This window comes from Anarhichas minor, unplaced genomic scaffold (genome assembly GCF_050575085.1).
Source record: "Anarhichas minor isolate MPS153535 unplaced genomic scaffold, ASM5057508v1 ptg000021l, whole genome shotgun sequence".
Classification (NCBI taxonomy): domain Eukaryota; kingdom Metazoa; phylum Chordata; class Actinopteri; order Perciformes; family Anarhichadidae; genus Anarhichas; species Anarhichas minor.
In genome coordinates, this window is record NW_027466467.1 from 6,532,778 (window position 1) to 6,558,681 (window position 25,904).

Consider the following 25,904-nt stretch of genomic DNA (forward strand, 5'->3'; position numbering starts at 1 on the left):
AATTTAATTTGGGATGGTCGATACAAGATCAGCTCAGATCCGGCGCATTGGATCGGTGCATCCCTACTGAATTCACAGTTCACAAACAAGGAACAAGTAAAAAAATTTGCTATTTTAGTTTAGCTGAGAGCAGGGTAGTTGAATATACAATCCCTATGGCATTTAGTTTCTGCATTGAAGTGCATTACCATGGAACGACAACAAAGCTTTGACAAAACCAAAGCCTCACAGATGCCAAGTCTCACGTGAGCGCAGCCTAATCTACCCGGAACAATCATGTTACCTGGATAATTGAACATGGCATCATTGCGGCATCCAAGTGCGAAAGCGGCTTTAGTTTCCTCACTGCTGTGAGCTGGGGTTTTTTTTGTAAACAGCCTGAACGCTGGCTGTGTTGCTCCTGCAGAGCTGGAGACGGTCAGGGGGCCAGCTGTGGGCACACACACACAGACACACACACACACACACGCACGCACACACACACGCACACACGCACACACACACACACACACGTCATCCTGGGTGTGATCACCACCCCTGGGTCACAAATGGCCGTGGAGTTGACCGACCTGTAGAGCGAGAGTGATACTGTAAAGATAAGGGATAAACAAACACACTGTAGGGCAAAAAGCATGAACCAAAACCTAGAAATGCTGAGTCACTGGAGTTCTGCGGACTGTTATGTTCCCAGCTCGGTGTTGACATCGAAGGGAGGAGTGATGAGCTGAGTGGTTACAACAACACCGTCACCAGCAGCACTGTGAAGCCTACTGTCTGTCTGATAAACACATGACTCTGACAGGGCTTTTTGGTCAAGCCCTTCTAGCCATCTAAAGTCTTAGTGAAGCACAAAACCGTTCGGCGAAGAAAAGAATGACTAAGTCGTGCACCTGCCTCTCTTTCAGGGTAACACAGCCAGCACACTGACAGGAGGGAAGGGGGTGAGAGGGTTGTATGAAGAAAGAAAAAACAGGAATTTCCAAGGACAGGGAAGATGTTGCGAAATCATATTGCGCATGTGGCCTGCACAGCTGCAGAGGGAGTGAATCGCTCCATGTGTAACAGCATGAATCACCAGAAAAGTTTCCTCAGAAGTCAGTTCATGCTTTCGGCTCTCTTTCTCTCTCTCTCTCTCTCTCTCTCTCTCTCTCTCTCGCTCTCTCTCTCTCTCCCTGTACCTCTCACTCCCTCTCACACACTCCTCTCTCTCCTCTGTTTTCCATACCTCGCCTTGTTTATCACAGGTGCAAGCAGTGAAGTAAGCTGACTAGATTATCCACTTTTGCAATCTATGATCACACCCCGATCTCACAGCAGTGTGCACACACACACACAAAAACACACACCTCAGTATCACAATGAACAATGCTGAAGGCATCCAAAGTCTCTTCATCAGCATGAGATCATGTGGCACATATAACCCACATCGCTCACACACTTCCTCCTTCTCACCCCCCCACTCTAACGCAGGTGGCTGACTGCAGCAGCCGGAGCAGAGCATTCCTGCTCGGTTGTTAAGTGACATCTCCTCTGTAGAAGTGTCCTCATCCTCATCCAGGAAAATGAGATGCCTCACAAGCTTTTGTTTTACCTCACATGGATCTCGTTGAGATTTCCTTTCTTTCTTAATGTCTGGAATGCTTATGGGGGCTGTAGTGCATCTACAGCATATTGCTGCAGATGTCTTATTTTTATTGTTAGCGTTTTGGCTGCTGCGGCTCACAAAAGGCCTGGTCACGTCAGCATTTAAATGGCAAAAGTTGGGGCCAAAATCAATTCATCTACATCTACAATAACTATTTGTTTTATTTTACGAGATTTTACGCTGTTGACCAAATAGCAAGCCACCTTGACAGTGCTGACCTTTGAGGAAATGGAGGGCTATCAGCTGTGTTTCAACATCAACTTTTTACTCAGCATCATAAACCTCTCCACAAAAAAGGAATGTTTTTTTCAGACAGATATGAGACAGGAGTCAATGGTGCAAATGCATCTTTTGAATAGTCTGTGTCAATGTATTGTTCCATTAGCAACCAAGCTAACAAGCTTGAAGGGCTTCTATCCACCTACGATAACCCTTATTGTGTAAAATGATGTACAGCCTGAGGACAAACTATTGTGACTGAGCTGTGCTAGCATGTTACTTGCTAGCTACCTTAGAAGTTAGCTTGCCAGCTACAGTAGTTCTCCAGCTAGCCCTGCAAAAAAGTCACCAAAATTCATAAGAAACATATTTCTTATGAATTTTGCTGTGTCGCTCTCTAAAATGACTGGGCTTTAAAAGTGATTGTTCAGAAAACATTTGGCCTCCAAAAGAGAAACTGTGTGTTGAAAGGAGGAGCGACCTCATGAAGTGGAGAGGCTGCCGACATCTTTATCCGTCAAAGCTTTGGCTCTGATGCTAAATTGACAGCTTTAGAATATGTCTTTAATGTTAATTCAATAGCTAAATCCACCCCGAGCCGGGCTAGCTGTAGTGCCCTGTAGGGCAGCGGTGTTATCCAGGGTCCCTAAGGACTGTCCAGTGCTGCTCTGTGTGGTCCAGCCCCCCCAGGAGAGGGCTGGGGATGGGGGGCTTCGGGCCTCTGCCTCCCTCTCCTCCTTGTCCTCCTTTGATATCAGGAGTGCTGGAATGGAGGAGCAGAAATGGAAGGGAGAGGGGGGGGGGGGGGGGTTCCTCCCTAGTTGCCAAGCGAACGCCATATGGGCAGCTCACTGGTGTTACTGGGGGCCCGGGGCAGTTCCCAGAATTCACATGATAATGAAGCCTGGGGCCATTCACAGTGCTGGCCTAAAGCTGGGCCTAAGAGCTTTTGATAGCCCCCAGCAGCCTGTAGGCCTGCCCACCCCGGGCCCAGCCAGCTTTCCTGCCAGGCCCAAACCACCTGTTTGATTTTCCCAGGGCCCTGCCACAGCGGAGGGAGAGGAGAGAAAGAGGGAGCAGAGAGGAGGAGGGGAGGGGCAGCAAAGGAATGTCTCCCTCTTATTTTGTCACTGAGTGTGTACTTCCCATTCACTTCCTCTTTATAATCCTCCGGCCCTCCCCTCACGTGCACACACGCATACACACTGTTGCATAGACACAGGCGTGCACGCGAACACATGCACCCGAGTGTAACCTAGATGCACATACGCACACACCCCCGCTGACCCGCACACAGGCTCTTTCGCCTTTTGTTAAACCCCCTGAAACAATCCCAGGGAGAAGAATGACGTTTAAAAGTAGGGCACCTTCTGCTGCATCGAAGTTTCACACAAGCAGATTTCTGGAAGTGGGCCCTGGGTTAAAAGCAGGGCACTTGTCTTAGATGTTTGTCTCTCGATTCTACATGGGAACCAGGGGAGGGTCCATCCTGGGCGGCTGAGGGGACTGGTAGTGGAGGGACATGGGGGGGTTGGATAAGAGGTTGATGGAGACTCGGGTGGGTGAGAGGAGGGAACAGGGAATGGCGCTTGTGGCTCTTGCGGGGGGGGTCGATGCATGTTTACAAGAAGGGCACATTCCTCTATCGTGAGAATGGCTGGTCGATGCACAGCAATAACACCGGGACAACAGACAGGGCAGATGGCCCCCAGGCCTCCCTTACTGTAGCCACAGCACATGAAAACAAACGTTCAATCCTTGCTTGTTGCCTTGTCAAACAATCAAAGGTTGAGTGGTGGAGCAATATGAATGTGTCTGTTTAATTTAGCTACGGGGCCTAAAATGACATTTACATACAACCCGCTGACTGAATGAGTGCTCTCTAATCCGACAAGAATTTCTGCTAGAATATTTCCTGTTGGGAAATCATGTGATGTGATCACAGCAGCAAAACAAACACACACCCACACACAGGGTGGCGCACAGGTGTGCAGATGTGACGCTGTGTGCTCTAGTTTGTGGTGTTAGAGGCGGGGCAGCGTTCCAACAGTTTAACCTGAAATGCTACCTTGCTGGGGGCTAAACACCTGCGCTGCACTCACAGCGAGTGAGAGAAAAGGTAAGAGAGGATGGGGGTGGAGGGGGTTTACACCTGAGATGCCTGTGTTTACCCCCAACCCTTACCGAAACAGGGTCTCTGGTTACTATAGTCTGTTCTTAGAGCTGTTCTTTTAACACATTATTCAGGTCAGGTGTACAGGGGACATCTGCATAGAAAACATCACAATAAGTCTGCGCTGCAGCCCTATTGACTGTGACAAGAATACACGCACCTACACCTGTTGCACCTGCACTGCCTTCTGTAGGGCGCATGAATGGATAGCCAGATTCCCACACCCAAGAAAATTAACTTCCTCTCGCTGTTGTGCCCCCTATACAGCTTTCATATAAAGAAACAACAAACAAGGGGCGAAACTTGAGCAGGCTCAGATCACAGCTGAACCAGCAGAGGCTGTTAAGGTGGGACTTTAGTGTCAAGAGCATCAGGAGAGAGAAACAAAAACTCCCCGAGGCCCAAATAACTTGATTATACCCGCTCCACAATCAAAACAAAAGTGGCAGGCCCAATCTGTTCACTGTCAATGGCGGCTCTCATTTGTCAAGCCCATCCAAGAGGTTGGTTCTCAGGCGACTCGCACAATGCCCAATGACAAACAGGAGGGCTCTCCTTTTAGCCCTGCCTGCCACCGGGAAGCCCATCTGAAGTATTAATCTTTGGGTGGAAGAGTGGAGGAGAGGGCTCAGCCTGGCCCAGCCATTGTCCCCAGTCCTGGGCCCTCTGAATGGGGCTTTGTCAGCTCCCCAGCTGCCACTGTCCATGCTCCATCTTTGGGCTTTGGCTCCCATGTCCCCTGGCCGTGCTGACTGGACGCCTCTGTGCAGCTGTGGGGATGTGCGGGTTTGTGTGTGTGTGTGTGTGTGCGTGTGTGTGTGGGATGGAGAGAGAGGTCAGGTGACAGACCATTCCTCTCACACAGACACACACTGGCGTGGCACTACGTGGTCATTTCAAAGTAGTGAATTCTGTTACCATGGAATCCTAAAACAACTGGAATGAGTCCCCGCCTTTAATACGTCAGTTCACTTTCTTAACACAAGTTCTATTGGGGAATATAAAAAATAGGTATTTATCTCCATGGCTCTTGATTTCATTGCTCTTTTTGTCGATTTGATTGAATCACAGGAACACTCTCAGGGGAATTTGCTGGTGAACTCTGACCTCTCACCCTTTTATGTTGGGTGTTGATGATGACAACCTGGGCTTGATTTCATACACTTGATTAACTCAACTAAATGTCTTCATTAAATGATATATGCATATATATATATATATATATATATATATATATACATCCAGTCCAACAAGGCTGTCTGGGGTGTAAATAAGTAACCGCTGGTGATAGACAATGCTAGAGCTGATCTCATGGTTCCCCAGAAGCAGTTATTTGTTTGTCCCTCATCTCCCTCCTATAGTAGGGGGCAGCTGGCCAGCAGCATTCAGGATTGTCCCCCATGGGCATCCTCTGGCCACCAGCTGGGAACAGCTGGTCCCCCCTTCTGCTACCAGTGGACCCTGGGCCCTGCTGGAAGTCCTGGAAAGGAGAAGGCCTCATAGGATCTGACAAACAGGCCGCATTCACTCGTAGACAGGTTCTGCTAATGAAGAGGCCTCATTAGGCCACATTTACAGTTTCTATAGAGGTGCACCTATTGTTTGGTCCAAGAGGGGAGCAATAGCCCGGGGGCTCCTCAGAACAATGGAGCACCTCATCAGGTTGCGTTGCCAGTTTCACCGTTGCCTCGGCGCAGAGTCAGATGTAACTCACCGACCATCCCCTGTGTGATGTCAGCGGCAAACTGTTGCTAAAGTGAAAGAAGTAGCGGGAGGGGTGAGGTGGGGTTGTGAAATAGTTGCTTCTGGTGGTGGTGGTGGTGGTGTGGTGTGGGGGGGGTGATGACCAGTGGACGGAAAAGAGACTCTGGCGTTATTAGATTTGCAACAAGCCGTAACACTGTCTCCCATTGTGCATCCCTCCAACCCTGCCTTCCCCCAAGCCCCTGACTGTAAAGAACACTACCCAGGATCCCCTCCTCCTCCTCCCTCTCACCCCCTCCTCACCCAGCCTCACCCCAGCACCCCACACCCCCAACTAAAGCTCTCTCTCCAGGCAATTGCCACTGGAGTGGAAAGTATTCCAGAGCACAATGCCTATGCTCTCAATGGGTGCTTTAGCATGCCACCAGTGCGCTGTCACCAGCAGATGGGGAGCTAATTAGAAGCCATTAAAGGGCTTTGATAGTGTGTGTGGGAACCAGGCGGAGGGAGATGGCCACAGGGGTGTAAAGGAGGGGTGAGCTCTGGGTCCGGTGAATGCGCACACATAAACGCGCGAGAGAGAAGGAGATAGAGAGAGACCAAGCTGTCCCTGCGAGTCCTCCCGGGCCAAGGACACAGAGCAGAGGACACCTGTGGGGCTTCAAGGATCTCTGTGAGGCTTTGCCGCACATCAACTATCCGATGGAGATAGTGTTCCTGTAACTTGCCCCTGGCTTTCAGGGAAGGGCATCTATCCACCCACCCAGTCTGCTGCCTGCACACAGGAAAAACACCAAACAGGCAGCGAAGGCTCCAGCCGGTCTGTGCTGCTGATGACACATCTCTGAACCAGGACTCCCACAGGAAGTGACTCCCAACCACCGGTCCTCAGTCATTACAGAGGGTGGGCGGCCCAGGGAGGTGCCAGGCCACGGCGGGGACATACCAGGAATCCAGGGCAGAAAACATACACAACGCACACCCACAGAAGCCGTGACACACACAGTATACAAAACCTCCCATTCAGCGCAAACTTCCTCCACCTGAACCTGTGACTGATGAGTCTTGGACGTCCACCAGTCAATCATCACTCAGCTTGTGAATAGAGATGTGACGCTGTGGTGTGGCAAATGCTTTTGTATCCGACACCGCAATCACCCCTCCCAGTCCCATGTGAGCCTCTCCACACACCTGCACACAGGTGTGATCATTATCAAGCAAACAGGAAGAGCGTGACAGGGAACTGGAAACTAATCCCACAGCTGCGAGGAGATGGCCCATGTGTGTGTGTGTGTGTGTGTGTGTGTGTGTGTGTGTGTGTGTGTGTGTGTGTGTGTGTGTGTTTGTGTGCATGTGAGTAAAAATTGTTGAAAACTTGCATGTGGAGCTCTCCTCTCATAATCAAATTCCTGAACATTTCTTTTCATCAGTGCCTCTCAATAATCATGCTGAAGTGAAATCCTCCGTCTAAGAAAACCATTTATTCTCCTCTACCATTATTGTGCTTCGGTCACTTTCATGTTTCAGGAAGTAGTAAGCACACTACTTATTGTCCCCGCAGCAATAATAACAGCAGCAAAAGTGTGAAAGCATTTCTGGAATTTCCTCTGAGTGAATTCCCGCACCAGCTTCCTGTAAGTGTGCTTTTGTAGATCTATTTGCTGTGGCGATAAAGAGGGCGTATCAGCTAATAACGTTTCCTCTCCCCCAAATGGAACAATTTATCCTGAAAAACACTACTGGGAAACGGTTTGTGTGCTGGAACAAATATAGCACAATGTCCTGAACAAAAGAAAGACAAGTGTTGCCTTTTCTGCATGCAGGACGTTGCAACAGCACTGTCACAAACAGTAGCCTGTCGCAGCAATAAAATAGCAAGTGATAATCGGCTCTCGTGTAATGAGTCCGCTGGGAGGTGAATTCTGTGTCAGCGATGGAGGAGGGAAAGGGGAGCTGGGAAAGGGCACTGCTATTCTGTCAGTTAAAATCAGGAGCTAATATGTTTCACTTTTCTTTCCCCTCCTCTGCCTCTTCCCTCTGTCTTCCCTCTCCCCTCGCCTTGATGTGCTGTAAACAGGCTAAAAAGGGCCCAGCTGTGTGGAGTTATTGTTGGTGTCAGTAGGAAGTGCTGATAGCTTTTGCAGCTGAACAAAAGCTGGATGAGGGGAGTGGAGGGGCGCTCCAGACACTGTGGCTCCAGCCTAGATTCTCTCCCACAATCCCTGCACCGCACTCCCATTGTTCTGCCCAACCGCCCCCCCCCCCCCCACTCCCTCTCCCCTCTCCGCCTTGTCAGCTGCGACCTAGGACAGAGGGCAAAAAAAGAGAAAGAGAAAAAAAAAGAAGAAAGTTTCTTAAAAAGTTTTTACAGGCTTCTGCGACAGTGAGAAGAAACGAGCCCGGTGGTAGTTAACTTTGTTACAAGACAGCGAAGCAATACCGATGTTATCTTGGGTCTGGTACAACATCTGTGCCGATATAAGAAAGGGGCTCTTTAAATGGCATTTGTATTAAAATGTGAAGAGAACAAGCTGTTTTGAAGTCCCTCAATATGCAAATGATTTTAAAACGTGATGGAAAACTGTGCAGCGCGTCGGTCAGTTCAATACCTAGAATATTAATGATGCTCTATAAACTAAATCTAAAATTTGCAAAAACATGCATTTATTAACTGGTACGTTTCTGATCCTAAATGCAAGACTTAGTTTATAAGCATAACATATGGTCTTATACAGTGGTGGAATGTTACTAATTTACTCAAGTAATGTGCTTAGTTACAAGTTTTGAGGTTCTTAAACTTTACTTAATTATTTCTATTTTATGCTACTTTATACTTCTACTTCATTAGATTTCAGAGGACAAAAACTACTTTTTTTACTGTGTTTCACAACTAAAGTTACTGGTTACTTAAAATATTCTGATGTGATGGAATGCTATAGATTAGCATTCAGATCAGTTCAAAATATGAAGAATAGCTTCACATTGGCCAGCTACAACGTTTAAAATACGTGGCACACGTTAGATCAGTGATCTAATTATTTAAGAAACAATAACATGACACTGACAGGGGCCATAGCCTTAATTAATGAGTGTTGAAACTTTTCACACTTTTAGCACATTTTGCTTATAATATTCAAGAATTTTATTGAACTACGTTTTGGAACGATAGCAATTTACGGAGAGTTCATTTTAGCATTTATACTTTTACTCGAGTACGGGATCCTAATATACTTCTTCCACTTATTAGCTGCTGCAATATTATAGAGGAAAAACTTTTTTTTCAGTTAATTTAAGTAATAAGTCAATAAATTAAGTAATAAAAATGGGATTTGCATTCACTTATTTTGTTATTCCTAAAAAAATAATTGAATAATCTTTAAATAACTTTTATTAATTGAATGCATGATGTAGTCCACACTATTTGATATAATACATGATCATGTTGGAAAAAGGTGTAAACTACATAACTGCAAATAAAATGCATGGAATCAAATGATTAAAAAAATTAGTTTTTAAGTAACCACATGTGACATGCAGAAGTCAAAGGGCGATGTGGTGGAATGCAGTTATTTTGTGTAAAAGTGCGGCAACAACATAATGGCGAAGCCTCTCCCCTCCTCTGACAGCCCGGGCTCTGCAGGTGCGCTGGGCGGTAATCTCACCCCGCTGCTTTAAAGTGATAAATGAACGACAAAGCTCCGGAGCCGGTTTGTTCTCAGGGTCTCCGCGCGCCACGCAGGTGAATGGAGGAGTGCGGAGTGCGAGCTCTCTTGTTTGACGTCTCCATGGAGACCGCCCGAGCGGCGCCAGGCTGACAGGCGTCAAGGCGCGGATGAATGGGTGACGTCACCGCGCTGGCGCCTGCCAGTCTGCTCGGGCTTGTTTGGACAATCTGGGGGGAAGATTCGGAACAGAGCGATGCGATCTGAGTGTGCACACAAGGCTGAGCACACACTGCAGAAACATGTGAAGGAATCCGTGAAGCTGCTGCTCACACTGGGCTTCCTTCAGCACAAGGAACCAGGAAAAGGAGAGTCTGTGCTGCAAGAAAAAAAAGTGCAGTTTGTGAGCATAAAGGGAGCTTTGAGTTTAAAAAAAAGAAAAAAAGCAGAGATGTTGTCCTGGGAGAGAGAAGTGGTGTGGGAATTAGGTTCGCAGCATATTTTCTAAAACAATCAACAATCTGTCCTCAAATAAATTGAATAAGATGCCAATCTCTTTAGCATTCCACACTGTTATACAAAATACAGCTTTTTTTCCGACACAAACTTCATCATCCTGAACTAATTAAAGTTAACAAAAAGTGAATGTTTTCCCAGAATTGTTTGGCCACTCTATGCATCCAATTGTCTTATTTGACTGTACTATTGTCATCCACATCTGCAGCAATTGTGAGAGGCAAATCTGGGGCACGGTGGCAGCCTAATTATCATTAGCCATTCATCCTATTCATCCTGTCCCATCCCACACACATTCTCACAGTGCATACCCCGGCATTCACCACCCCTTAGCTGTCCCCAGGCTATCTACACCTGCAGAGTCCCCAAGCCATGGACAGCTGGATTCCCACATATTACCCATAAAAGACACACATTTGTTTCCATTTGTAACGCCATCCCTCAAACAGATTGTAAATCCCGATAACCAGGCGAGAGCTGTCATTGGCTCAGAGCGCTGTTGTGGACCGACCCATCAATACAAACGCTGCCGTCTCATTGGCCTGCTGTCTTCAAACAGGACGGATCTGGCACGCCCCCGACTGCTGCTCTGCTATAAAGACGAGGAGGCTTACCCATGTGGATGTTGCGAACTGTCAACATAATCTTGCCAAGATCTTTTAAGAGGAGGAGAAGCCTCATTGCTCAACTACTTTATTGCATTCCCTCGGCATCTTTGGAAACTACACTTTCTACACTAATCATGAAGGTTGTCGGATCTACCTGCGCCCTGAAGAGCAAGGTCGGCGGAGAGGAAATGGTGCGCTGCCTGTCCGAGCAGAGCTTGAGCATCGCCAAGTGCAAGATTCCGCTGCTGGACGAGCAGATGAGCGCCTTCCTTCATGACATGAACAGCTGCTACAGCAAATTAAAGGAGCTCGTGCCCACGCTGCCCACCAACAAGAAGGCCAGCAAAGTGGAGATCTTGCAGCACGTCATCGACTACATCTGGGACCTGCAGGTCGAGCTCGACGAGCCGGAGAAGAGCCGCCATCACGCCGCCAGCAGCGTCACGCGCACACCGCTGACCACTCTGAACGCAGAGATCGCTAGCATCGCAGTGGAGGTAAACATCTCTCCACATATACTGCAGAATAAACCCGAGAGTGGTTCAGTGTGATTGTTCGGTGTGTTTGAACGTCAGTACGCGTGCGTAAAAATGCCATGGCCGTGCGTAAACGTTGTTTTTACGCACCGGTTTGCTTCATATCCATGTAAAGCAGATGTACTAATCAACCATTGTTTTCCTTTCCCCCTCTGCAGAATGGATGCTCAGACGACAGGATTATGTGCCGCTAAGAGCTCGTGGAGCATCGCACCATCAACCCATAGCGCGCACCGCGAAGAACGAACAAGGCTATCTGATGTGACTTCTCAACCACATCTATTAAAAAATAAACCTTGAACTATGTAGGGACGTTTGAAACTCCCAATACTAGACGTTGTGTGGACATCCTCCGACGACGAGGATCTCTGTCACTCGAGGCTCTCGATTCATCAGAGGGCCCTGAGAGAATGAAGAAGAAGACCGGCGGTGTCCAGATATAGACTGGGTTAGCCGGGGGACCAAGACATGTTCAGTGCAACCAGCATCGCTCGTTGCTTGTAGAGTTTCTAAAGAAAGCTAATGTTTCTGTTACGCTCTTTGTATCTTTGTGTAAACCATGTAGAGATGTTCAACATTTTGTGAAAGATAAAAAAGTAAATTTCTCAGATTCCTGAGCGACAAAACTGTATTGTATATTACAATGCCACAGTATGTGAAAATATTGTTTTCTTACAATGTACCTTATTCGTGTTTTTATTAAAACAAGACAATTATTTTTGAACAAGACCTCATCTGTGTCCTGGTGTGTGTGTGTGTGTGAGAGAGAGAGAAAGAGAAAGTTATTAGTTGCTGCATCACAACAACTATCAGGAGATTCTCAGTTTTGATTTCTCTGAAAACACTAGATGTTGTGAAACATGACACAATCTGGTGGTTGTTATGGGCTGTTATAGACGTATTATTCCTGTGATTAATAGCAGACCTACCCATATTCATAGGAATGGCTTATCTTGACGCTGACTTGAGTACTAAGGGAGTGCGAAGTGGTTGTCAATAAAAAAAAGTGCTACACCTAGAAGGAGCTGTTAAGTCTTTGAAACATGAAACTAAAGCTGGAGGTCAATAAATGGCTCCCAGCCAGTTAAATTGGTAATTTGCCTCTCTATGGGTCGTTACCGTATCACATTACCAGAGGAAGTCTCACGTTAAATCGTCAAGTCTAAAGATCTTGACAAATTGAGGCGGTTTGAAATTAAGTTTAGGATTAAATAAAACAATCGCAGTCATGACAAAACGTGTGTTTTTTTCCAATTCTACATTCAATTTCCAAATGAATTAAGTAAATAAAACAAGATAACTGGTTTATTAGGCAGGACAAGCTGAAATGAATACGATTCAAAAGTTTGTTTAACTCCATAAAACAGCCATTTAAATATGGTGTTTCAATATGTTATCGTATAAATCAGCAGTTTCAGTCTCTCCCCCGGCACCGCAGGGGTTAAAATGGCTTTGGCGAAGCGATTCGTTATAAGATTTATTCTGTCTCCCTGGTGCAATGTTTTTCCCATTTCCCTGCGGTGCGATGCGCACAGCTGCAGCCCCGGCCTGGCCAGTGTGTGATTGTGTTTGTGTGATAGCTTTGTGCCAAGGGCAGGGGAGGGCGGCGGGGCCCAGACTGAGCGGCGCCTCGGCACACCTGGGGAAGTTCAGGTTAAATAGCTCCACATTCCTCAACACACAGCTGATTGAAACATTAACAAACAGTAATCCACGGGCCAGGCCGCAGATGGGCCGGGAACCACGCCAACACTCCGAGAGAGAGAGAGAGGGAGAGAGAGAGAGAGAGAGAGAGGGAGAGAGAGTAGAGATTCCCACAGTACAGTCGTATGTTCTAAATGTGCTATTAATATATAAACTTCTTTTTTTCCCTTTTTTTTTTATGGAACTCTAACATTGCCTGAGAAGTGCCCATACGTACTTCAACATACATCTTTAGCATATACAATTCTTTAATAGGTTCATTTATACTGAACAAATTATTCTCAGCGCTGAATTTTTAATCACACATAATTATCTACAAATCCCCTTTTTACGTAATCTGGCTGAGCTGTGGATAAAATGAAGACCAGGCTATTGTGGTCACCGTAAAACTCGATATTGTTTTACCATTAAATCCAATTAGGACCGTGTCTTGGATTTTTATATTCGCCCAATGCTTAATTATCATTATTACTTTAATCCCTCAGTCTATAAAAATGAATCAAACCTCATGTCCCTTCCTGCAACTCTCTTGTAGTCAGCGCCCTCGTGCGAGCAGGACGTGAATCTCAGGTTTATAAACATGTATGAGCTGCTGTGTGTGACGTTAGCGGACAACAGCGCCCTCTCGTGTTAACAGTGAAAGCATCTGTTTATATGATGTTGGGACTTCTGTGTGCCATGTCTCCCCTAAATATAATGTTAAGCTTTTAAACAATTGATATTTCAGATAAATTGTGAGCAGTTCCACTTTGTGTTTTCTTCTTTACAGCTCCATGAATCCTGTTGATGAACCCTGTGATCTGTAGGAATCACCAGATTAAACTATTAAACTGGCTCCATCTCAACCAGCTAAAAATGCTACAGATTAGGATTAATATTAACAAACCAATAATGTCTTGAACGGTCATAGAGGCAGATTGTCTAATTCTTCTCTTTGCTACTAATACTTCTGAGCTTTCGCTTGTGTAGAATTTTGAATACAGGCCTCTTACTTGTAATGGAATATATTTACAGTGCAGCACTCTGCCTCAGTATATTACATCTCTTCTGAAGTATATATACGCGGTATACGCTTCCTCCGCTGTCTGTGTTTGTAGGTCAGTGCATCACAGTATTTGGGCCTTCATGAGCATCTTCACCCGACAGCTTTGTTTAATCAGTGATTCTGTTGTCAACGTAATAAACTGGCTGATATTTACTGTTGCTAGAGTCAGGCTGGGTAAACTGCAGTCAAGAATCAGAAGACAATCAGAGAGCCAGGAGTCCAGGGTGTTTAAATAGAAATTTGTATTTACATCAATATCAACAACAGAAAAAATCTGTAATATACATCCTGTAAAATGACAGCTTATTTTACCTCCAAACAAAGAAAAACAAACCAAATGATCTCTTTTTGCACTTCATTCAAACTCTACAAAGTTCCTTTTTTCATGAAGTAACAAAAGATGGACATAAAAGTTGCTTCCTGATAGATAGAAGAGATATTGATATGTCTTGAAGTGGATTTCATTCCATTGGTATTTCTCTTTCACAGCAAAACATGCCGTGTTGTTTTTTCTTTTTTTTTTCTGGATGTAAAAACGTTGTGCTGCGGGGTTGAGTTTCCAGTCCTCTTTGCACCGATAGCCTCAGCCCCATGCTCCTTATGCTTTCAGTACACAACCATCAAATGCTTTTACAGATCTGTGATTTGTACCCATTCACCATCAGACTACGACAACACATGTCGTCAAAAATGTACACCAGAAACTATACAGAGATGTGGAAAAATATCTTTGGATTGCGCGTGTTGAGAAGGTAGATTCAGCGAGTTTAGAACAACAGTCAAAAGAAAACGGTGTGAATAAAAATACACTCGACAGACAGAGCTGGGGGGGGGGGAGGACCATTGCAAGGACCAAGCTTGTTGGTACACTGTGGAGTTTGTGTTCCCGTCTTCACCGTACTGCAGACAAAAAAAAAAACCCACACAGCTCACATCACACAGAGCCCAACAAAAAATCATATCATGTCATGTAATCGACCGTCCCGGCAGAATTCACTTCCGCACCACTTTCAGATAAAACCTCCCGACAGCGTGAAAGCTCGAAACCTTCAACTCATCAGATACTCGTCACAAGTGAAAGTGCCTCGCTTAAAACATGGAATAACATGACTTTTCAGAAAACTTTTAAAATACAGCATTCAGAAAAATGACAAAACGAAGGAAGGAAACCCCGAACACGCCTGCAATATTTGCAAGGAGCATCAAAAAAAAAAATCAACCAAATCAGTATTGACCTATGGGACACAAAAATACAACCAGGTCTCATACTTTGTGCAATAATGGGCCTTTAAAAAGCATGTTTGATATATTTTGTAGAATATTTACAATTCATATTCACAGAGGACATTTGAGACATCTAATACTGCAGTACCATTTGTTTGCTTATAACAGGTGTCATGATGCTCAGTTACAGTCTAAAGCATAGAGGCGAGAGTTATTGCTCCGATCTGCATAACATAGTTAACTGTGCTTATAGCTTCCGACGACTTCAAGAATGAGGCGCATTCCAAAGGAAAACGAAGAAGAAAAGAAACCCATCGTTGTGAAGGCATTGAATCTCTAGTAAGGCTGTAATGATGAAGAAATATTGCATCAATCATTGTTCCACACAGAAGCTTCCAGGTAAAGTGCAGCCACAGCTTGTTGTACCATAGTCACGTTCTGCAGCCCGGCCGTGACGCTGACTACTGCCGACAGCTCCAGGTCGTTCACGCTCACCCACACACGCTGACATTTTGGGGTTTTGTGCGTCACCTTAACAGGGGTACAGTATGTGAGGCGTCGGTTGTCCCTGTAGCCCGCTTCTTCCAGGAGGAGCAGTAAGTTGTGCACAGTCTCCTGCGTCATGTTTTATGCTGGAGAACTCCTACTACGTGTGTTTGTGTGTGTATGTGTGTGTATGTGTGTGTAGGTCCAGCTCTTCTCAGGGCTCAGACCGCTCCGCCACAGCTGAAAGGCTCCAGATTCTCTCATCAGCCACAGGTCTTCAGCAATACTTCTGCAGAGAGGAAAACAGTGAGATGTGCAAATTGTCCTGAGGATTGAAAAAACTGAATTTTCCTTCCCATGTCTATCATATCTCAAATGTATTTAAAAACATGAGCTGACCCTCACATAAGGCCACTTAACTCCTGTGACAATGTATTACCTACCTGATCAGGCCCCATTGGCATTCTGCCTATTCCCATGGGGTTCATGCCTAATTGGCCTTGCATCTGGCCTTGCATCTGGCCTTGCATCTGGCCCTGCCTCTGGCCTGGCATTTGGCCCATCTGACCCGCACCGGGTGCCCCGCTGACTGGCCCGGGTCCACCCATGGAGTTGTTCATCATCATGGGTCCAAACTGACCCTGGTTGCTCTGCTGGGTGAACTGTTGCTGGGGGTACGTGCTGGAAAACCAGAAAAAATAAAGTAAGTCATTTACCGTTGCAACTTTAAACGGGAAAATTATTTATTGAGTATTGTGCTAAAATGGTCATGCGTAACTACAAGCACTTGAATAATTGGTGACTCTACATAATGTAGTTGAAGGAAGCCTGCCGCTACATACCTGCTGCGTGGCATGCCGCCCTGTGGCCAGCCTTTCATGTCTCCTGACTGGTACATTGGCCCTCCCTGTGGATTGCCCTGCATCCCTGGCATCATGGCGGTCTGTGGAGGACCTCCCATTCGTCCTTGCATCATGTTTGCTGGCGGGCTGCTTCCTGGAGCCATGAAGGATGGGTCCCCCTGCTGGTTCATCCCTGCAACAACAACAAGAGAACAGAGAGAGTCACGAGTGTGACACTCGAATATGGAATATGGAGGAGGAAACTGTCTCAGTCAACTCACCATAGTTAGCTCCATAGTTATAGCCCTGCTGTCCAGGCTGGTTCATGGGGGGGCTTCCGATGGAGCCGTCCATGCCTCCGGGTGCTGTGACGTTTGGAGGGCTGAAGCCTCTCGCTGCTACCTGGCCCTGCCCCTGCTGCTGCTGCTGCTGCTGCTGCTGCTGCATCAGCATCATCATCCGCTGCCTTCTCATCTGCATGGTCATCATCTCCCTGCTGCGCTGAGCCATCATCTGGGCGTTGAGGAGACCGGGCTGCAGACCAACATCAATGTTTTGACCACAATCTCACAAATGGTGACCTGGCTGATGTTGTTAAAAAGCAAATGCACACTACATTAGATGTGAGGAAGTGCTGATCACGTACCTGACCAGCCATGCTTGCAGGCTGCATGCCGGCTTGCATGCCGGGCTGCATGCCGGGCTGCATAACGGGGTGCATGCCGGGCTGCATGCCGGGCTGCATGCCTGAATGCATTGCAGGGCTTCCTCCGGGGGCCTGTTCCATCTTCAAGACTTGTCGGGTCTGGTTCATAAACTGCCAGATGAGACAAGATTAAGCGTTAAATATGCCAGTCTGTTTGCCAATTTAAGACACAAGCTGACCTGCTCAATGTTTAACATAATAAGGATATTTGGGTCTGTGTGATCACCTGTTGTCCTTGCAGTCTCTGCTGCAGTTGCAGTCGGAGTGGCTTGGTGGCAGTAATCATGCGAGGTCGCATCATGTTTGCGCGGGGGTTGCCCATACCCGTCATGCCAGGGAAGCCCCCCGTCTGGCCCACTTGATTCATCATGGGGTTGAAGCCTCCAGGAGACTGGCCTTGCATCGTGTTGCCACCATAACCCGGCTGCATGCCCATAGAGGAGGGCCCTGGGGGCCCGGGGTAACCTTGGGTATACATGGGTTTTTGGTCCATGCCTAAGGAGGAGCCTGGCCCCGGGAAAGGCTCTGATGGTGGGCCCCGACCCTGGCCTCGATCCGGGCCCTGCTGGTGGCCTTCAGGTCTATGGTTCTAGGGTACAGAGAAGCTGCATGTCATTTACTGCAAACTAACATTAAGTCGTGGATTGAGACCCCACATACAAATCACATCAAACACAATTGTCTAATTAGAACAGCAGGGAGAATAATATAAAGTCATCTTCAACTCAATGTGCATTTAAATCAGGACCGCAGCAACCTGTTCACTTAAGTGTCGTATCATCTAATGGACAACTATACATGTAAAAATTGCATTGCATTTATAAGTTCACACATTCTGCTTCATTCGTGTTATAAATTAAAATGACTCTTTGAAGAACTGAAGTAAATTTGGGCTCATGCCCCATTGGTGCCAGCACTGGTAATGCGTTACTATTTCCAATACCAAATATTATGTTTACTGTAGTGAGTGCTGTACCTGGCCTACTATGTCAGGGATGCCTAGGGCTCGGTCTATCTCCTGCAGAGCAATGACATCAGTGGTATTGAGCAGAGAGTCCAGCTGGTCAAGAAGTGCCCGTTCATCACTCGGGCCCTCGCTGTTGATCCGGGGCCCCAGCAGCTCCTCCAGGGGGTGCCCAAACTGGTCCCTAACACGACAAACGACAGAGGAAATGTTAAATCACTTCAAGGAAACGAGACTTCAGTCACTAACACCATCAACACCATCTTCTGGGTTTAGTTTAGGGATAACCATAATCTGAGGGATAGTTTGGATGTTTTGAAGTGGGGTTGTATGAGGTACGAGTGAACAGTAGGTAATAAACTGACTATGGATGCATACCCCATTCAACCCCACTTCAAAACATCCAAACTTTCCCTTTAAAGTCCAAGTTGGCAAACATTCAGAGGGATAGAGTCGGGACCAGTGCAGGAGGTTTACCTGTTTGTTTTAGTCTTTGGCCTGTCCAGTCCCATTGCAGAGTCTGGCCAGGACGGGGACTGAGGTGGGGGCCCATGTCCACCAAACGGGCTCATGCCCATATTGGCTTCATTGGTACCTGCACAGATGAAGACGTGTAGCGTATGATCAATATAGAGTGGATACAATGAGTCAAATGATCCACCAGTCAGTTCCCAGAAAATGATTGCAATTCAGATAATTGCATTACTTTATCATATTAAGTACCAATTAAGTACAAGCACCAAACATTCACATGTTTCAGTTGCACACACCACATGAGACATACCCATATCCATGAGCTGCTGCTGCAGCATAGACCTGGTTTTCCCGGGTACACTGTTGGACCGGTTGATCATGGGTCCTCCCATTGGACCAGAGCGACCCATGCCAGGGTGGCCTGGTCCGGCCACGGGGCTGCCGCTGGACCTCGGCATCCCCCAGTCCCCTGGCCCCGACATGGGAGGCCGCTGGGGCATTACCATTCCTCTGCCCATACCTCCTGATCAACACACACACCGTGAACATTTAGTGTTTTCATCAGTAAGCTTAGCAACAAAATGAAAAGAAACAAATATCCCCATGCGGTCTACTCTTTGGGAAGTAGAAAGCCAGGCTGTGTTGGGCATGCTAAGAAATAAGTGTTTAAGTTACTTGTTGGGTTGCCCCGTGGTGGACACACACCCATGCCCCCTGGAAAGCCATTGGGAACGGGTCCAGGTCGAATCGGAGCATCGATCTTCTCTTGTTTGACCAAAGTGGGACAGGGGACATTCCGTCTCCCGGCCAGGCCTCCTCCTCCTACTGCTCCCTCTCCAGCCATGGGCTTGGCGTCCATGGACAAGGCTCTTTGATAGGCACTGCGCTGAGCTGGAGGCATGGGGCCTCTCTCCCCATCTGAAACACACACACAATACCAATGTTGGATTACATACCCTCACACATTTAGATTCTCAGACCAGGACTACCCCTGACGAGGAATCCTGTACAGTGCGATACCTCACGCAAGACTTAAAATGATCTGACATAACATGTAGGCTGTAATGCATACTCCTCTGTGTTTTTCCACAGTGAGCGAGATTTGATCATGATACTCAAATAGGCTGACTTACCATGTAAACTGTCGGGCACGTTTCCCTGTTTGTTTCCCGCTTCCTTCCCTGCTCTGGAGTCTGGTTCTGGGTAGAAGCCAGGGTTGTTCCTCGGGACACCCAGAATGGTCTCCAGGGTTTCCGCCTGAACCATCGAGACACAACGATCAGACAACAATGTTCTAGTCGGCATTTCAAACTACATCTAACAAACGTTTATTCTAACGCTTTACCTCATCTGATGGCTCCAACTTGACCTTCCCATCCAAGCAGTGGGGGTCAGAGCTGGTGACCCCTGACCCCTGAGCTCCTCTCCCCTCCAGCTCCTCCTGCTTTGGCTTGACATCACCACTTTCCTTGGAGTCGTCCTTATTGAGGAGGTAGTGAAGGAGGGCGTGGGGCTTCTCCTTCTTGGGGCTGTGCTGCTCCTGCTTTGATTCGGATCCCCTGACCCCTCCAGCGGCTGCAGGCCCAGGCTCCGGTGCCCCCGACTCCAGGCTGCTCTTCCCGGTGGCCTCGGCTGTGATGCGAGCCACCTCGTCGGGAGTGTTCCCGTTCTGCAGAAGCTTGTGTAGGATCTTGTGCTTCTCCTGCAGTGACTGGCTTGTTAAATGTCCTGCGGCGCCAGAGGAAGACACTGCGCCGGGTTGCCCACCCGTAGAGGAGGACACTCCCGTTGAGGAGGAGGGGCTGGTGACCCCGGCGGTTCCGTCTTTAGCCTCGGGCGTGGAGCCGGGCCCGGACCCTGGCGTGTGATTAGGCGGCACCAGCTCATCTGTAGGGGTGATGAGGAGCTGCAGAAGCTTCTTGTGGCACTTGGTGTCAGGGACCCGTCGGTTGGATTCTCCCCCGGTCGGTCCCGCCTCTCTGCTGGCCTGGCTGTCTGGCTTGTCAGGTGGGCCCTCGCTGGTGGGGGTGTGTGGATTCTGCTGAGACTGCTGCTCTCCTCCAGCTCCCAGTGAGCTGCCCGGGCTCTTGGAGTCGGAGTAGGCTGGGAGGCTTGGTTTGCAGGGTCCCCCTGCTGCATGGTTGGTGGAGTTGATGCTCGGGGAGCTGTCAGGCTTGTGAGGGGGGGGAGAGGTGAGGGGGGAGGGCATCGGATTGCCCACTCCCTCACTAATGGCTTGGAGGGCATTCAAGGAGCTGCTGGAGAAGGTGGTCCCTCCTCCAGAGTTACCAGGGTGACTGGAGCTCATGGGAGAGTTCATACCTGCAAAAGACACAACCAGATACATGTCACCTATTCCAATGTAATTACACAAGTGTCACAAAATGTGAGAGTTAGGAAGCTGTGATTTTGTTTGGTTCATACCTCCGGGAGAGAAGGGGCTGGCACCCATCTTGGGGCTTCCTCGAACTCTGGGTGAACCCATGACGTTGTGTGGGGGGCCATTAATACCCGGACTGGCCTGGGGGGGACTGGTCATTCCCATCCCGTACCCTCCACCTCCAGGTCCACCTCCATGGAACTGACCCATCTGCTGATGTTGGTGCTGCTGCTGCTGCTGCTGCTGTTGCTGCTGCTGCTGCTGCTGATGCTGCTGCTGATGCTGCTGCTGCTGCTGATGCTGATGCATGCCATTGTGGCCCATCTGATTCATGGGCCCCATTTGGTTCATGGGAGAGCTCATTGGATGCATGGAACTCATTTGATTCATCTGATTCATTTGACCCATGTTGTTCACCTGATGCATGGAGTTCATTTGATTCATCTGATGCATGGGATTCACCTGGTTCATGGGATTCATGCGGTTGCCCCCGGTGTACGGAGGCACTCCTCTTTGTGGCATGTTGCCCTGCTCAGCCATGCCGTAGCCCCTGTTCATGCCCATGCCCCCTCCTGGGCCCACGTTTATGGGTTGGTTGGGGTTGTTCACACCTATGTTTTGAGGCCTCATGCCTCCACCCTGGTTTCCACGATAACTATTCTGCTCCCTACAAGGGAAGACAGCAGATAACAAAAAATGTAAACAGAACAAACACAATGAGACAATCATCCAATGTAGGAGAAGTAATTCCTGAAAGTTGCACCTTTGTAGCAAGTGTGTGGAGAGGAAAGAGTGCGGTTCATTGGTGCTGGGATTTCTGCAGAGGTCGCTTCTGGTCTGGGCGGTGACTGGAGTACCATCACAGAGTGAGAAACGGTAGAGTGGGGTCTCCGCATGGCCAGTATGGAAAGCTAGAGTAGCATGCGCAACATAAAAAAGAAAACGCTTATAAACAGCTGTCCCAGGTTGTGGCAGGGACTTAAGCTGAATCTCCATACAGTTGGTTAATGCCTGCTGTTCTGTACTGTGAGTGCTGGGAATAGTCTGAGTTTTTCCCCCCATACAACCTATAGTCGCTAATGTTGGTAATAAATAAAACTGCCATGTAGCCTCCAGTGATCACCGTCTGAAAGCTGTTAATGTGAAGCTGACTGAATTAACTCAGCAATTACAGTTCGGTAAAGTGGATCGGAGGAGTAAGAAGAAAAAGAGCGTGGAACAAAACTCCAACCCACAGAGACTCGTACATTACACAGGAGTTACAACAGTACGGAAAAGTAAGTGGAGAGATTTAAAATATTGTGTTTTCTTCCTGCCACCCCATAAAGTCAAGAGTGTTATTCAATGCGTCTTACATATCCGGTAACGCTTGCTGTTGTACTAGAGATGACTCATTAATGCTTTGAGCCTCTTAATGATCTAGCACGGCCCGTGTCCCACATACCAAACGTCTTAACGAGGCGACTTGTGTTCTGGTACATTCCTTGTAGACTTTTGTCTGTGCAGCCTTCTTGACAATGCTCAAACCTGCCCACCTGATGACTTTAATAACAGCTCATGCCTTCGCCAACGTTCACTCCCAATGCGGAAATAAAGTTGCTGTGGCCTACACCTGCTAATGTAGCTGTGCCATTTGTGGTAGCGACTGAGTGGTAGTGACAAGGGAGGGTAAATGGTAGGGAGGGTCAGAATTGCATACCATCTTGATAGTGTCGTTTGTAGGACCACGGTTGTCCCTCGCTTCGATGGAGGAACATCTGCATGCAGCGCCTCACCAGGTCCTCCCAGCCTGTACGCATCGTGGTGCTGAGAGAGGTTTGCTGCTCAATTTCAATCAGCTTACCTGCAACAGAAGACGCACCGCTGGGATTACACAAAGGATAATGACCAGTGAACGTTAGATGCAGTGTGTGTGTGCCGAAGGGAATTAAGAATCTACGGTGTACATCGCTCAATATCTAAAGTGACATGGCTTGAAAGGTCACATTGTCATATCAGCACACGTAATGAGCACGAGTGGAGCATTTATATTTTAGTGTTGATTTTTTTTTTAAAGAAAGAAAAAAAGGGCAGAAGTACACAGAATCCCCAACAAAAACATTTCCAATGATAGCAACACATGTATACAACATGAATATTCTATTGGAATGTACTTGCATTTATTAGTCACAGCAGAGTGGAAACTTACCAGACAGTTCATGGCGTGTGCTAAACCTCTCCGTCCTCTCTACTGCAATGATGCGCCGTGCCACACAGATCATACATGACTGCAAATCTAAAAGCAAAGAGACAACGCAATGTTAAGTCCTCATTGGACTACGCTGGGGGGGGACAAACCGGACATGGAAAATCAGGTGCGTATAGTATTATTAGCAACATTTATGCACACATTGACCAATAAATGCAGTAGAAAGCATAGCCACACTGGCTTTTACCTTCTCCCTCCTCCATCATGGCCCGGGGCTGAGTGAGGGCAAAACACTGCATGGTCTCATAGCGCTGGCCCCCGGGCCTCTCTTCCGACAACCCATGACTCTGACCGTGAACAAAGTTCACCAGCATTCGACAGTTGAAGGTGTGGCTCTTCTGCCGGGGTGCCTCTCCACCCCACGATGCCCCATTTGGTGCTAATGAAGAGAAATAGGCAACAGGTGAACACAAGTTCAAATAGTCATACGCATGTATGTGTGTGTGAGAGAGTGACTGTGTTTGAGCGTACATCTAGGCATGTGTGATCTTAGATGCGTTTGAACCCATGACTCACCATTAGACTTGGGTAGATTCTTGTGAAACTCCTCCCTGTCCTCGTCGTGGATGATGTTGTACACGCTGGTGTTGATCAGCTCCTCCTGCTTGTACTGCAGGTACTGCGTCACGTTGTCCGACACAAACACGATGTTGCCCTCTCGGTTAACCACAAACAGAAAGCCGTCCAAGGCCTGAAGACAGCGGGGCCACACAAAGGAAGTGATGAATGGAAGAAGACGTATGAATAAAAATAAGAACGTTACATTTACCATATTTGGTTACTAATGTTTGCCCTTCTATAAACCAGCTGAGACATTTCTATCAACTGCAACTGAGCAATGATTAAAGAAGCACCGGGCAGCTAATAAGGGTTGTTTTTTTGCCCCACAGTGATTTTCCCCAAGCTGACCTGTAGGAGCAGCGGTCCCAGATGGTCCTTGTCAATGACCCCTTGACCAGTGGAAGACACGTCTGCCTTCTGGACATCGTCATCACTGCAAGAGCTCTTTCCTGAGGACAGATGAAGCACATAACACTCCTGATGAAGAGGATTGTCATTTTACAACAGCTTTCTATGTCTTTGGATTTGTTATATTTGGTACTTTGCATATTGCAAACAGTTTCCATGGTGTAACTCGGGTAGAACAGCTGCTGTTCAGAAGACCTTCCTTTTGAGAAGTGCACACGACCTGTTAAGATGTTGTTTTATTGTGTTTTTCCTGATCATACTGTTTTCACGACGTCCAGTTAGCTGTGGGAGCTGCTTCCTTAATACCAGGAAATAACATGCATTTGTTCCAGGCCAGCAGGTGGCAGCGTGAGTCACGGATGAATGACTAGCATGCCTTTCTATTTATAAAATCAGCATGTGTCTGGGGCTTTGTTAGATAGCTCTCTATATAGCAGAACCATCTGTGGCCAGAGACAACGAGCAAGACGACAAATAATATGACTCTGGATTTAATTTAATTTTTTCCCTGTTTGAGCAAACAGAGAGAGTAAAGCAAGGATTGACATAAAAAAGGAGACACGGAGACAAAGAGCAAAGATGCGTAAACACGGGGAGGGAAAAGGTGTGTTAAATGGACAACAGACAGAAAAGAGAAGAAGAAGAAGAAAACAGAGGCCCTCCATCATTCCCCTCCTGTCACTATGGCAACCTCGCGGCATAACAGCGGGGCCAGCAGTAGCCAGCTGTGACCCTCTGGATAGATTCCAATATGATTGCACTCTCTCTTCCTTACCCACTTAACCTCACAGATCTACTCTCAAGGCGAGCTCAAACAGTTGGAAGAAAATAGATATTCTTTTATCCAATCATGTCAACTGTGCAAAACAATTGGAAAAGGACCGACGGGTAGGAGCGATAAGAGGCCTGATTTCTGAGTCACCGGAGTCATTTGTCTCCCAGAGAGAAGCTCGGTCTGGCACTAACAGATACTCGCTGTCACTGACAGCCTTGAGCCGCGACCACCAAGGACTGGTCTCAATTACTGGTGTTCGTTTACCCCCAGCAATACGAAACAGCCAAACGGGCTGTCAGTGTGAAGCGGCCTGGCCGTGAACCAAACACTCCACTTCATCACCGGCATCATCTGTCCTGCAGCAGGGCGCTTCACAAGATCCGGTCTAACTCACTGTTTACTCCCCACAACAAATACAGGAAAAAAAACAAATACTATCTGAATAATAATAATATAAAATATGATAAATGATAATAATGTGTGAGTGTATGGGTGTACTTTGGTGGTACCTTGCTCTTTGATCTGTCTGATCTGCCTCACGGTCTCCTTGAGGATGGCACATTTGTCCGGCTTGACGTTAAAGCTGTCGATGTTGGAGAGGTTCGCAGAGATGAGCTCGGCCAGCTCCTCGATGTACTTGCTCTCCTGTTCCCTCCGACGCTTGTCACACCTGCCGGGGGGTTCAAGGGGATTAGACACGTTGCCGTATGGCCTCGGTTCGGATGCCTCCGATATTTTTGCGAGCAGCAGACACACGTGTGAACCAGGGGGGAGGGGGCATGTTTGGGTTGCCGGACATTGCTGACATTTACACCAAAAAACAGTGGCGGACAAAGTGGAACGTTGTGTGATCGATGCTTAACTGAAGCCACTGCACTCACCCTAAGCCCGGTGTGTCGCAGGTGGACAGTTTACGCTTGCGGTCGGCGCACAGCGGCTCCAACAAGTTGTCTCCTACGCCACTCATCTTCAGCGCATATCAGCACCTGAAAGCACAAAGCTGCACATCACATATACATGTAAA

At 47.5% G+C, this 25,904-nt stretch overlaps 2 protein-coding genes across 2 annotated transcripts in view; one reads left to right on the forward strand and one right to left on the reverse strand.

Annotated features, from left to right (window-relative positions):
• Positions 1-10,535: 10,535 nt before the first annotated feature.
• Positions 10,536-11,792, forward strand: id1 (inhibitor of DNA binding 1, HLH protein). The gene is given in 4 exon segments (XM_076096118.1): positions 10,536-10,577; positions 10,579-10,630; positions 10,633-11,024; positions 11,222-11,792. Coding segments are annotated over 4 exon segments (522 nt in total). The 3' UTR covers positions 11,258-11,792.
• A 2,244-nt stretch (positions 11,793-14,036) lies between these two features.
• The window catches only part of ncoa3 (nuclear receptor coactivator 3), a 28,231-nt gene continuing 16,363 nt past the window's right edge, over positions 14,037-25,904 (reverse strand). The window contains exons 2-22 of the mRNA XM_076095718.1: positions 25,762-25,866; positions 25,390-25,550; positions 24,046-24,146; positions 23,653-23,827; positions 23,324-23,515; positions 23,077-23,163; positions 22,588-22,731; positions 21,652-21,799; positions 20,933-21,555; positions 19,854-20,830; positions 19,642-19,765; positions 19,184-19,426; positions 18,819-19,031; positions 18,512-18,629; positions 18,047-18,218; positions 17,297-17,659; positions 17,011-17,181; positions 16,646-16,898; positions 16,365-16,557; positions 15,966-16,203; positions 14,037-15,811 (exon numbers count right to left, since the gene is read on the reverse strand). Of these exons, the coding sequence (XP_075951833.1) occupies positions 15,800-15,811; positions 15,966-16,203; positions 16,365-16,557; positions 16,646-16,898; positions 17,011-17,181; positions 17,297-17,659; positions 18,047-18,218; positions 18,512-18,629; positions 18,819-19,031; positions 19,184-19,426; positions 19,642-19,765; positions 19,854-20,830; positions 20,933-21,555; positions 21,652-21,799; positions 22,588-22,731; positions 23,077-23,163; positions 23,324-23,515; positions 23,653-23,827; positions 24,046-24,146; positions 25,390-25,550; positions 25,762-25,847 (4,794 nt within the window). The 5' untranslated portion in view covers positions 25,848-25,866 and the 3' untranslated portion in view covers positions 14,037-15,799. The remainder of the gene's footprint in view (positions 15,812-15,965; positions 16,204-16,364; positions 16,558-16,645; positions 16,899-17,010; positions 17,182-17,296; positions 17,660-18,046; positions 18,219-18,511; positions 18,630-18,818; positions 19,032-19,183; positions 19,427-19,641; positions 19,766-19,853; positions 20,831-20,932; positions 21,556-21,651; positions 21,800-22,587; positions 22,732-23,076; positions 23,164-23,323; positions 23,516-23,652; positions 23,828-24,045; positions 24,147-25,389; positions 25,551-25,761; positions 25,867-25,904) is intronic.